The sequence below is a fragment of the Euleptes europaea genome, chromosome 6 (genome assembly GCF_029931775.1).
Source record: "Euleptes europaea isolate rEulEur1 chromosome 6, rEulEur1.hap1, whole genome shotgun sequence".
In the NCBI taxonomy this organism is placed as follows: Eukaryota; Metazoa; Chordata; class Lepidosauria; order Squamata; family Sphaerodactylidae; genus Euleptes; species Euleptes europaea.
In genome coordinates, this window is record NC_079317.1 from 59,744,492 (window position 1) to 59,757,592 (window position 13,101).

At 41.8% G+C, this 13,101-nt stretch overlaps 1 protein-coding gene across 1 annotated transcript in view; it reads left to right on the plus strand.

Moving 5' to 3' along the window:
* The window catches only part of LRP4 (LDL receptor related protein 4), an 81,217-nt gene extending 68,897 nt beyond the window's left edge, over positions 1-12,320 (plus strand). The window contains exons 31-41 of the mRNA XM_056851910.1: positions 764-1,067; positions 1,230-1,448; positions 2,218-2,352; positions 2,679-2,787; positions 3,196-3,340; positions 4,032-4,145; positions 4,791-4,914; positions 5,389-5,456; positions 6,715-6,802; positions 7,544-7,685; positions 11,640-12,320. Coding sequence (XP_056707888.1) covers positions 764-1,067; positions 1,230-1,448; positions 2,218-2,352; positions 2,679-2,787; positions 3,196-3,340; positions 4,032-4,145; positions 4,791-4,914; positions 5,389-5,456; positions 6,715-6,802; positions 7,544-7,685; positions 11,640-11,972 — 1,781 coding nt within the window. The 3' untranslated portion in view covers positions 11,973-12,320. The remainder of the gene's footprint in view (positions 1-763; positions 1,068-1,229; positions 1,449-2,217; positions 2,353-2,678; positions 2,788-3,195; positions 3,341-4,031; positions 4,146-4,790; positions 4,915-5,388; positions 5,457-6,714; positions 6,803-7,543; positions 7,686-11,639) is intronic.
* The last annotated feature ends 781 nt before the right edge of the window (positions 12,321-13,101 follow it).

Below are 13,101 nucleotides of genomic sequence, written 5' to 3' on the forward strand. Positions count from 1 at the left end.
TGGGTTCTTTTTTTCTTTTTAAATAATTTTTTATTTTAAATTTACAAATTACAAAAAAAAGAATAAGACATAACATCTACATAACACATGACATACATAACATTTAATATATTACCAAATGTGCCTTGCTTGAATCTAAATCGATCTTCTGTTATAATTTTTGTTTCTACCATCTATTCTACACTACATCTTGTCATCTCTAAGTTTTCTACTAAAGCTTGTCCGTGATCTCCCTTCATTCCTTTATTACTATTCAGGCTTTAAACACCCTGTTTATTAAAGCCACTAAAACGCTGGCAAACTTTATCCTGTAAAAGCTTCCTTATAATCATCACAATCTTGACTTTATCCTGTCATTGTTCTGTTTTGTGATTCAGAGGCTGGGCACTGATCTTGTTGTTTCACCATGGATGGGATTTTCTCACAGTTTAGAATTGTGTTGCCACTGCCATTGAGATGGCAAATGACAGTGCAAAATCAAGATCCTTTGCCAGCAAACTGTTGATCACCTTGGAGTGATGGCAGGTTTCTGATATTCAGAGCCTTTAGGACTTCTCTTTCTGAAATCCTGTCTCCAATTATCCCTCCAACTTCTCCCATGACCCTGCAAAAATGATTAAGGTATGCTAGGTAGGTAGCCTTAACAATGACCCATAGACTCTAAGGAGCATGGTTAGTTGCCTGGGAAATGCATGTTCAAACAGAAAAACGTTGACATAGTAATGGAGTCAAGATTGGCTTTTCCTTTCTCCTTTTTCTTAAGGTGCTAACAAGTGTGGCATGAGGAATGGAGGCTGCTCACATCTCTGTTTACCAAATCCTGAAGGCTTCTCCTGTGCCTGTCCTACCGGTATCCAGCTGAAGAGTGATGAGCAAACTTGTGACCCGTCTCCTGAAACATACCTGCTTTTTTCCAGTCGTGGCTCCATCCGACGTATCTCGCTAGACACTAGTGATCATACTGATGTTCACGTTCCTGTTCCAGAGCTCAATAATGTCATCTCTCTGGACTATGACAGCGTGGATGGCAAGATTTACTACACAGATGTTTTCTTGGATGTCATCAGGTAGGTACCCTTGAGCTCCCTGCCTACATATTAAGTGTTTACCTAAAACCTATCTTCTTTGCTTGATTAGTCTGTATGTCACTAGGGCTTCTTCTGCAGTGGGATTGTTGAGTAGTATAAGGAGTCTTTCCCTCATTTTCTGTGGTATTAACATTCTTCCAGGCGAGCAAACTTGAATGGCAGCCATATGGAAACAGTTATTGGCCAGGGACTAAAGACAACAGATGGTCTGGCAGTGGACTGGGTGGCTAGAAATCTGTACTGGACGGACACAGGTCGCAACACAATTGAAGTTGCAAGACTAGATGGCATCTCCAGAAAAGTGCTAATTAACAACAGTTTGGATGAGCCTCGAGCAATTGCTGTCTTTCCCAGAAAGGGGTAAGTATGGGGTCAGCTACAGGCAGGGATTTCTAAGGATAAGGTCACAGAGAAAGTATAGAGGACAGAAAGGGAGGTGGAGGGAAGTGCCCTAAAAATGGAGACCCACTTTAAACTTCCAAGAGCATTTGTTTGCTGGGAAGGGCGCCTCTTGCCAGCAGATCAAGTCATGAACAAGCTGCCCATCTTCCGGTACAGCATATTGGTTGGTTGGGAAGGGCTCATTTCAAGCAGCTGGCTGGAACCCTTTCTGCAGGGGCTCTACTCATGTCTAAACATCCTGGATGGGGGTGGGAGGAGAGAGACTGCTAGACCAACGGCAGGAAGGTCTGCTGTTCGATAGTTGTCTACAGGGGTTCTACTCATGTCTGCAGGGGTTCTACTCATGTCCAAACACCCTGGACGAGGGCAGGGACAGCTGCTAGACCAAAGGCAGGAAGGACTGCTATTTGATGGTTGAAAGGAGTCCCTCCCAGTTAGCTGACCTGCTGTACTCAGTGGGCTGCAACTGTCTGGAGGAGGCTCTTGCCTCTTGAAAGAGGCAGAGAGGAGCCCACCCAGCTAGCAGCTCTACTAATTTGGAAGGAACCGTGCCAGCTGAAGCGTGAACTGCATGCCAGCAGATTACAGCAGCAGAATGTTTTGAGAAGGAAAGCTGGTGCCAAGACAGAAGTGCCTGGTGTTTGGGCATCCTAATTGCGTGTGTGTGTGTGTGTGTGTGTGTGTGTGTGCACGCATGTGCCTTTCAGCCTGTTTTCTCCACTTTCAGATACCTCTTCTGGACTGACTGGGGGCACATTGCTAAAATTGAACGTGCAAACTTGGATGGTTCTGATCGCAAGATATTGATCAACACTGATTTAGGCTGGCCCAATGGCCTGACCTTAGATTACGACACCAGAAGGTGAGCATAGCATCGCCACTGACATGGTACATTTGAGGTGTGTTTTTTGGGGAGGGCGGTTCAACTCAGCCAAAGTGTTTCTTTTGCTTTTAAGACAACTTGAGGCTGATGATAAATCAGTGTGCTCCAAAATGTCGTATTGTTAACATCCTTGCTCAGGTCTTGCCAACTGAGGGCTGTAGCTTCCTTTTTAGAGTCAAACCATCTCATGTTGGGTCTTCCTCTTTTCCTGCAGCCTTCAATTTTTCCTAGCATGATTGTCTTTTCCAGTGATTTTTGTCTTCTCATAAAAGTTGGTTTTACTTCTTTGTTTTCTGTTCTTCTAGGATTTATTGGGTAGACGCTCACCTAGACCGCATAGAGAGTGCTGATCTCCATGGAAAGCTGCGTCAAGTGTTACTCAGCCAAGTGGCTCATCCCTTTGCCTTGACACAGGTACAAAGGAACTGGGTAGCGAATGCTGGAATTTCATTAGGTAGTAAGGGAGGGGCAATTGCTCAACTGCAGAGCATCTGCATTCCATGCAGAAGGTCCTAAGTTCAAATTCCTGGCATCTCCAGTTAAAAGGATCATGTAGTAGGTGATATGAAAGACCTCAACCTGAGACTCTGGAGAGCTGCTGCCATCAGACTAGACAATGCTGATTTTAAAAGACCAAGAGTCTGAAACAATATAAGGCAGCTTCAAGTTCCAAAGAAGTAACACGTTCTAATTTAGGTGGTGGTGAAGATGATGTTTTGCTGTTTCATTCTTTGTTTAGACTCCTATGAGCAGGCTTTTATGATTGGTACATTTTCCTAATACTATGACTTTTTTTTCTTTTTCTTTTTGGTTTCTGAGCAGCAGGACAGATGGCTTTATTGGACTGACTGGCAAACCAAATCTATCCAGCGAGTGGACAAATACTCTGGTCGGAACAAAGAGACAGTGTTGGCCAATGTTGAGGGGCTTATGGACATCATTGTGGTCTCTCCACAGAGGCAGACAGGTATGTGCAATGATCCTGGTTCCTTCATAGTGGAGCCAAACATGTTACATATAGTAATCTTCTAATAGCTCCTGAAACAAATGGCAGTATTGAGAATGTGTAAGGTTCTGAATGCTGTGGGTCCTTCATTTTGCACAGAAGGAACCTCCAAAATTGAAGAGACTGCTAAAAACTTTACCAAAATAAATGACAATCCAACTTGCATACTCTGATTTATATTCACTTACGCAGTAGAAAAGAGCAAGAGTTCAGTAGCACCTTAAAGACTAATAAAATTTCTGGCAGGACATCAGCTTTCGTGAGTCACAGCTCACTTCTTTAGATTGTTATATATAGCTTATTTATAGTTGTCACTTTTAAGCTGTGCTTGGGTGTATAAAAATGGTTCAAGCTTTGCTCATAGCATATAAGACAAATCATACTTGTACAATCAAGTGCTGATGTATACAGAGGTTCATACTACATATAGTGACCAGGCAAGGGTGTCCCTTTGGTAACATTAGCGTCCCTCTTTCCTTTGCTTATCGATTCTCTTCCCTTACTTAATTGCCGAGATTGTGGTGATTCTGTGGGTGATGGGCTTTCATATTGACCATCTGGCCAGTGTATCCTGGTGAGAAGAATATGAAACCCCTGTGGTTGGGAAAAGAAAACTATACTCTGTGCTAGATCTTTTGTCTGTATCCATTAGGTACAAATGCATGTGGAGTGAACAACGGAGGTTGTACCCACCTCTGCTTTGCCAGGGCTTCTGACTTTGTTTGTGCATGTCCAGATGAACCAGATGGACGACCCTGCTCTGTTGGTAAGCTATTCGGGGTGTGGGCTTCTGTGCGTGATCCACAGTCTGTATTCCTGCTTAACCAGTGCAACGTTGCTGTGTGCTCTGAAACAAAACAACTTCAGATAATAAATTAGCATGTATTGTAGAATTTCTCCTTGGCAAAGCTTTATGATTGAAATGCCTCCATGCAAGAGACCTTTGCTTTGTCTCATCTTGTCTGTCAAGTGCCCTTGTGCATTTGAAATTCCTTCCCACATCCCAGTTGCATATTTCAGCACGGGCTCAGGAGAATACAGCTCAAAGTGGTTTTTGATTTCATTGTGTGCTGGACTGTTTAAAAGGTACCTACATAACACTGAGGTACTGCCTAGAGAATTTTTTCAGATTAATAAAAGTTTATCTTTGGCTGCTTCCATAGTTGTAGCAGCTTAGTAAACCACTTCGGCATAAGAGCATCCTATGTACTTTCCAATTTTTGATATGTTTATTAGAAGATTTCTGTTTTACCATGGGATGAGTCTTAGTTCTTCCTTATATATTTGGTCAGTCAGCATTCTAGCCTATTTGTTGCAGACCTCATGAAACTTGCTAATTTTCCCATTTCTGAAACACTGGGGCCTAATTATTGGCCCTGCCTCAGGTTCTGTTTTTCTTTCTCGTGTGTAGTTCCTGACATGGTGCTGCCGTTTCCTGAGACCACTGGTGCAACTAAGAAGAGTCAGACTCTGGCTAGTAGACCAGGCTCAACAACACCTAAGCCTCACACATCATTGGAAACAGCTGAAGGAAAGTGAGTGGCTTTGCTGAGTAAAATGTGAATGTCAAAAAGAGCAGGTGGTTTCCAGTTTTCTTCCTTCGTAGATTCCCCCCCCCCAAAAAAAAAGAAACTGCAGTTTTAGGCACCATAAAATGGAGTTCCTGCACTACTTTGTAGGGATGAAAACAAGTGGGAGTAGAGTTATACTGTTGTTTTACCATTTAGAATCATTCTGATGTTTAATCATTCTGTTTAACTTCTTAAGCTATTGTAATCTTTCCTAATGATGAAAGAGGTTACTGAATTTCATAAAGTATATTGAGATTCCAAAAGTATTCTGTTACCTGTATGAAATGTTATTTGGGGTAGAGAAAATAGGGCTTTGTTGTACTCCAAGTCTGATCAGTCCCCTTCGGTTCATCCCAGCATGGTTCAGTCCTTTACAGGCAAATGACTGGCTATACCTTTACTTTGAAGGTGACCATTTTGTACCTTTTTGTTGTATAGCTGCTCCAACCAAGAGGCTGGCCAAGGTCTGTGCACCCGTGCAGAAGAAGCAGTGCTAGCAACCACAGGTGGGTTCTCCGTTACTGCTCATTGTCCCAGGCTACACCAGTGTTTTTTCAGTGTAATATACTGGAAGCTCGAACATGAGATCAATTCACAACAATTTATCAGCCCAGAAATGTTCTAATGTCTCCAAGTGCTGAATAATGTATTAGCAATGTGTTTGCTTTATGCATTTCCCCAGCTTTCAGTTCAACTCAGCTCAAGAAATACAAAGAAACTTAGTTCTTACATGAAGCTTGGCAATATTTGAGCAGCTTCTAGTATTGCCCATTATTTGCATAAAATTTCCCCCCCCTAAAATATCTATATAGTTGTGTTTTCACTAGTTCCTCACTCAAACTACAACCCCCTGCACTAATGCTGAGAGTCTCCCATTCCCTAGAGAGGCATTTCAGAAAGCTTCGTTGGCTTCAGCTGGAGGGAGAGAATTGGCTAAACCCCCCCCCCCTTTCTGCTGCAGAAGTGACTGACACCAGTGGAGGGGGGAATTGGATTCAATTCATTAATTGTGGTTATTGTTGTTGTGTTATCATAAAGGTAAACGATGAAAGGATTTGTGATTGTCAGTTTCAGACACTCCCGAGTTCATTCAGTAGGGAAGGACAAAACATGTTTCCTACATGTGAATCTGAAAGATAAACATTTGTAAATATTCTTTCTGTTATATTACATTCCATCCTGAACTAAGCATATGTATGGAAATACTTGCTAAAAATATGATCCAGACAATGCATCTTTCCTTTATTTATGATAGACTTATATGAATGTGAGTTATATACTGTAGGACCACTGTTAGAATAATTGATAGGTTCCATTATGCCTTTACAGCCTCCAGTCATTCTCCTGGGTTTCTTGAAATCTTATGTCTTTAAAATACATAAAGCTCTTGTGAGCAATTTTGTTTGTAACATTTATTCTTTTTGCTACATGGTGGATTGTTGCCTACAGTAGAAGAATGACTGCTGATTGTTAGCAAATGAATGAGCCGATCTTTTACAAACATTTGTGGGAAGGAACAAATGAGATGGGTTGCTCCTTGATCAACTGGGACAGTTTATGTGTATCAGAAGCACAACAAGAATTGCCATTGGTGTGATATTTTTGTTAACGAGGCTTTGTTTGCAGGTGCCATAAAAATGTGTTATAATATTTGTTGATATTTCCATAAAATATTTACAAATATATACAGAGATTTTTACAAAGGTGAAGTTATCTATGTGGCACAAGACTGTCATCCTTCATTTTACCCTTGTTCTCTTTCAGGGGAAGGGCTGCATGTCAGTTATATTATTGGAGGCCTTCTTAGCATCTTGATCATTCTGCTGCTAATTGGTGCAGTGATTACATACAGGTAATTTCTTCATTTTTTTTCCTGTCTCTCTGCCCTTCAGTATTTGTTCAGGTCGCTTTCAACAAAGATCAGCAGAGTAAATTCCTCAAGAAGTAGGTGGGTTAGTTTGCAACACTGTTGTAGTTTTAGAGGCTAACTGAAGAAGAAAATTTAGAAACACAGAAGACGGTTAAGATGCTAATACTCCCAAATTACCCTTCTTACTCATACTGTTTGCAGCAAGCAGTTCTTGTCTCCCATTGGCCTCTGAAAATTCCCAGCATGGATCACATAGATGATACAAAGAGGATTCAGTAGCAACAGATGCTCACGTTTTCCTCTTATAAAAGGTGTTGATACTTCTAGCTCTTGTCTTCGTTGCCTGGAAATCATACATAGGAAGACAGTGAAGTTTGCACATGCCTCCGTTAAGAGCCAGTGTAGCGTAGTGAAGTAGTGGTTAGAGCGTTGGGTTAGGATTTAGGTGACCCAGGTTTGAATCCCCACTCTGCCGAGGCGGCTTGATGGGTGCCCTTGGGCCAGTCACACACTCAGCCTAATCTACCTCACAGGGTTGTTGTGAGGATAAAAAGGAGAGGGGAATGAGGTAAGCCGCTTTGGGTCCCCATTAGGGAGAAAAGCGGGGTATAAATGAAGTAAATAAACAAGTGTACACAATTATTTTCTCTCTGATGGTCTAGGGTGGGATATTGGCTGTAGTATCTCCTAACTGTGGCAGTGATTAATGTTGTATTCCTGCAGGCACAAAAAGTCCAAGTTCACAGATCCTGGTCTGAGTAACCTTACCTACAGTAACCCCTCCTACCGGACATCTACCCAGGAGGTGAAGATTGAAACCGTTCCCAAGCCAGCTATGTATAATCAGCTATGCTATAAGAAGGAGGTAAGAGCTGGTTTCGGAACTCCAGAAACCAATGTCAGGCTACTGTAGCTTTAAAATCTGGTTTAAAAACTGGCAGTTTTCCCCCTTCATCCCAGGCAGATCATTGTTACCCTTAAAAAAAACTGTTCCTCACCCCACACTGCCAGAAGACCACTGATATGGCCCCTGTTATTTAACCAGCAACATCTTTTGGTGTTTTCATATCCAAAGCCTCCCACCCACACTCTTATTACGTGAAGTGTAATTGTGTTAGAGGATATTATGTACCTCAAGGATGGGCAGTGGGTGGGAGTGAAGATGCTATTGCAATTGTTGTGAGCTCTTCTGTACAGGTGATGAAGGGCAAGTGATCGGCCATGATTCTTGCGTAGCACTTAGTTTCTTCTTTGTCTTTCCTCCTCAGCATCTTTCTCACCCCACTGATAGCCTTTCACCTTTCCTCTTTTGACTTCTACCCACAGCCTCACATCAGGTATCACTGCTCAGTGTTTGTGCAACCTCAATTTCCCTTATTCCTACAGTGCTGAGTGGCCTAATCTTGACCTATATTACCTGCTGCTTGGCTGGCTTTCTGTGTGTTTGCGTGCACGCGCATGCGTTCATACATGTGCATGTACACACCACTGAAATCTGTATTTGTGTGCTGGGAAAGACTTTCCTAGTAAACAGCCTTTAATCTTTGTGTAAGTCAATTTATTATTTTTTTACAATGTTTAGCATTTTTAAAAGGATCTATATACTTTAACCATTGCTTACAGAATAGTCTCCAGGGTCTTAAATAATGTGACAGTCACCTGATGTTCTTATCTTAAAATCATTACTGGTATAGCTGACCTGTATTCTTCTTCTTATGGTTTATGCTCATCAGAATTTTATTTTGCATTAATCAGATTTGGCAATTAAGAACTGTGTAATAGATTATCCTTCTTAAGAGGCTTTTGCATTCTAATGATCCAATGTGCACTAGCCATTTTAGAATTCCACCTTAAGACACACTCCTGTTTTTAATGCTTTAGTGGTTTTCACCTATGATTCTGTGTTTTTTCCCCTTCTTCTGGTTTTGGAGATATTGTTTGTTCCTGTTCTCCTCACCATTTACCGTTTATCCCTTCTCATCAGCTGAGAGAACCCAGTTTGTCTCAGCTGGGTAAAAGCGTGTGTTACTTCTTGGTCATAGTTCATGCTTGCAGAAATCTGAGTTTGAGTACTATCTTAGTACTTAGGCTATCTTAGTTTGGTATTTAGTTGTAGTCTTGAAGAGATTTCCCCCTCCCCTTCCATCCATGATCTCTGATTTTTGCTCTCATTATCAGATTTGTCAGAAACTGTCAGAGCTTGAGAGATTTCTGGTCTGGAGTTAGATCTCCAAAAAAAAATCTGTTTTGGTGGGTAGGTTTGGATTATTCTATTTCCATTTATTTACTAGCTCCTTTGACCAAAGGTCTTGAGCTTAACCATAACAATAATACATAATACAACACCAAATAATCAATTTACAACACCCAACATATACTTAAGGTTAAAACACAGTAGAAAACAATTACTAAACATAGCATCACTAATACCATAACAATAGATTCCCCCTGAACCAGCCTCATTGAAATCACAAAATTTGTTTCAACATTCAACTCGCAGCTTACATGCTTGTTTTGACGTTTGAGCGACATCACCTCCGCCAAAAATCTTGCAACAGAACTAGTGATATCAGGGTGAGTATCTCCCATTATGTGGGATATCACCCAGGACTCCAAGGGAAGTTTGTATTTAGACAATATTGGGGTGATCCAACGCAACCGAGGAGCTGACCAGTGCTGACAAAACAATAAGAGATGGTGCAGTCCCAATATCTCCAGATTTACATTCACAAACTCGATCTGAGTAGGGAATTTTCGCAAAACATTTGGATTATTCTTAGTATCTCAGTGATCACTGCTTTTTAGGTCACAACGCAACCTAGGAGCTGACCAGTGCTGGCAAAACAATAAAAGATGGTGCAGTCCCAATATCTCCAGATTTACATTCACAAACTCGATCAGAATAGGGAATTTTCGAAAAACGACCTGACAACTCTGCAGTTGGATAAGCATTTAGTCTGGCAAGCATAAAGGCACATCTATGACCTGGGATTGTCAGCAAGCTCACATAGGAGGGCACGGTCTCAGGCGGGGGACTCTCAACCTTTCCAATAGTACCATAGTATGGTGTTTGGGTTGGTCATCTGGAGCAATTTTTCTCAATAGCCTTAATTCTTCTTAGTGGCATACTATAGTCTGGATAGTGCTGTAAAATGCAAGAATGAGGTGTAAAATGTCCAGAAATTGTGAAATCATTTTTTTTCCTTGGTGGGAAAGCAAAATGGGAGGTGTATTTATTTATTTAGAAAGTTTCTGTGCCATCTTTCCATAGGACCTGCTGAAGGCAGTTTACAAACTCAAGCAAAATAAAAACAGAAAGCACCATAAATATTAATAGTTAAACTATTAAAGAGCCAGTGTAAGCATAAAAGCAGCATAAAACCTTGAGCAGCTTAAAACAAGGAAGACACAGCCTTCAGTTTGCAAGATCTGAGCAAGGCTGTCAAAGATAGGACATTTTGGAGGACTTTCATTCATAGGGTTGCCATGAGTCGGAAGCGACTTGATGGTACTTAACGCACACACAGCTTAAAACAAGTGTCATAAAAACAGTTCTCAAGCTGGAAGCAGACTACAAATTATATGCAATAATTTTTATCACATAAAAGGCATAATTTATAGAACAGCATATAAAATTGTACTATTTGACACATTTATGAAATTTAAAAATTAGATGCCTTATAGTGTTATCCTAAGCAGAGTTATACCCTCCTAAGACTTTAGTGTATTTAAAATGGTGTAATTATGTTTAGGATTGCACTGTTGCTGTAAGCAAAACTGTGAATACATCCAATATTAAAGAGATCTGCAAACTGCAGCACCCTGTGTGACCTTATTACCTAGTCTTTGCCTTCTGAAGTAGAGAAAAAAATAAAAGCTGAAAATAGGACAGATTTTGTAGAAAAAAGAAGAAACTATGTTATTTGGACAGAAACAGTCTCATAAATTCACAGTAGAACTAGCAACGTATTTGGTTATTGAGACTACACTTTATAACTGAAAACATTGAATCTTCAATAATATACTATCATATGAACTATAGCATATTAATTGTAATTAATCACATTATACAAATATGTTTGAAAATAGTGTCTATGTACAATATGAGCCCTGTGGTGCAGAGTGGTAAGCTGCAGTACTGTAGTCCAAGCTCTGCTCACGGCCTGAGTTCGATCCCAACGGAAGTTGGTTTCAGATAGCCGGCTCAAGGTTGACTCGGCCTTCCATCCTTCCGAGGTCGGTAAAATGAGTACCCAACTTGCTGGGGGTAAAGGGAAGATGACTGGGGAAGGCACTGGCAAACCACCCCGTAAACAAAGTCTGCCTAGTAAACGTCAGCATGTGACATCACCCCATGGGTCAGGAATGACCTGGTGCTTGCACAGGGGACCTTTACCTACAATATATATTATCATCGTTTAATGGTGTAGATTATCTTCCATCTGAATCTTTATACTATGCATTTTGAGTGAGTAAAGCCTTGTCTTTAAATACATTTCACTGATTCTAAAAGAGAAAATATTTACCAGGAGTTTTTTTCCAGTTCTGCCCAGAATTTCCAACTTTGTGATTGGAAAAACTGGGGAGGGGGGTAAACATGAGGGGGGAAAGTGAGGACCCCTCCCACTTTCCAAATGTTTCCAGGCTTTCACATTTCTAATGGAGCGGAGCGGTTCTGCCTTGTAGTAGGAGGCTGTGCTCCTTGGTCTTTTATTGCCTTCTCAGTACATGGCAGGAGTCGGCCTTCCATCGGTTCTTGTTCTCGTGTTTTAGCTTCTGCTTTGCTGTTCGACTAACCACATCTCTGTTGTCTCTGTAGGCTGGCCCTGATCATGACTACACCAAGGAAAAGATCAAGATTGTAGAAGGGATGTGCCTCTTGTCCAGTGATGAATCTGATTGGGATGACCTCAAACAGATACGGAGTTCTCGGGGATGTATTCTCCGAGACCACGTGTGCATGAAGACTGACACGGTCTCGATCCAAGCCAGTTCTGGTTCGCTGGATGATGCCGAAACGGAGCAGTTGTTGCAGGAGGAGCAGTCGGAATGCAGCAGCATCAGTGCAGCGGCTACTCCGGAGCGTCGTGGCTCCCTCCTGGACACAGGCTGGAAGCACCAACGCAAACCTTCAACAGAGAGTGAGGTCTAAAGCACCTGCAGAGACCTTTGTCCCACTTTCTCCGCCATCCTTAGCAGTGATGAGATAGGATGTTGCCTGCTATTTGAGGAGGAACTCAGAGACTAGCCTTTTTGTGTCACTTGGAGCCCAGAGACTGCCTTTTGCTAAGGAGCCTGAGCTAGACTGTGCCTGTGCGGCTGGTTGGATGCAATCCAGAGACTCTTTTGGCTCACTTTTAATGTTTATTTATATGTTTCCTTTCCCTAGAAGCTGTGATGTTAAATTCAGCAGCAGCTTTCCCCAGCTGAGTCTGATGAATCTTTCATTTGGTCCAGTGCGCAAGCTGGTCAAGGACTCTGGGACACCAGTAGCCATGTTAGAGTGGCATTTCTGAACGATATTGTTTCCTGACACCTATGACCTATAGTCAGAGACCATTGGCACTAATTGGGTTTGCACTGCACTCTTTCTATCTTTAGTCAGAGAGGCTGGGATCAGGTGGGGATCTCATAAGAAGGTGAAGTTAGCAACCTGTCGTTTCTGCAGATACTTGTGCAGTGAGAGCAACTACATCTGTACCTTCTTTTTTGCCGGGGCCACTAAATATCACTGCCATCTTTGCAAGCTGGGAAACCACTGCCAAATCCAAACCAGGGTGTGAGGAATTCAAGGGATACAGCACTCAGTCTGTTGCTGGCAATAGACATTGCTCCTGCTTGTCCATTTCATTGTGCCAAATCCCTACTCCCTTTCTAAAACACACTTTTCTGGTAGAGCTTGCATATCTGTTTGGGGAGGGGGTCATTTTACTGTGCTTCCCATTAGCAAGGAAAGTGCTGGATGTAACTGGATTTATGCATCATAACTCTTTGTTAGTCAATTCACACAGGACCATCCCGTGGAAATGTGTGGTTCTGAAAACAAAAGTTGGCCTGAGGAAGTCTAATAGATTGCTTTGCAAATGGAATACTCTTGGAAATGAGGTGTAAAATGCCAAATGCATATTTCAGCCCCTATGTGGTTGCTGATTGAGGTGGAATGGTACTTGCTATGTGGGTTGAGCAGTGAGAATGTGGTATGTGCAACTGATAGGGAATAAACATGTGGAGATAGGAGAGAACAGGCAAGTAACAAGACAGGAGACACACTGTTAATTGTT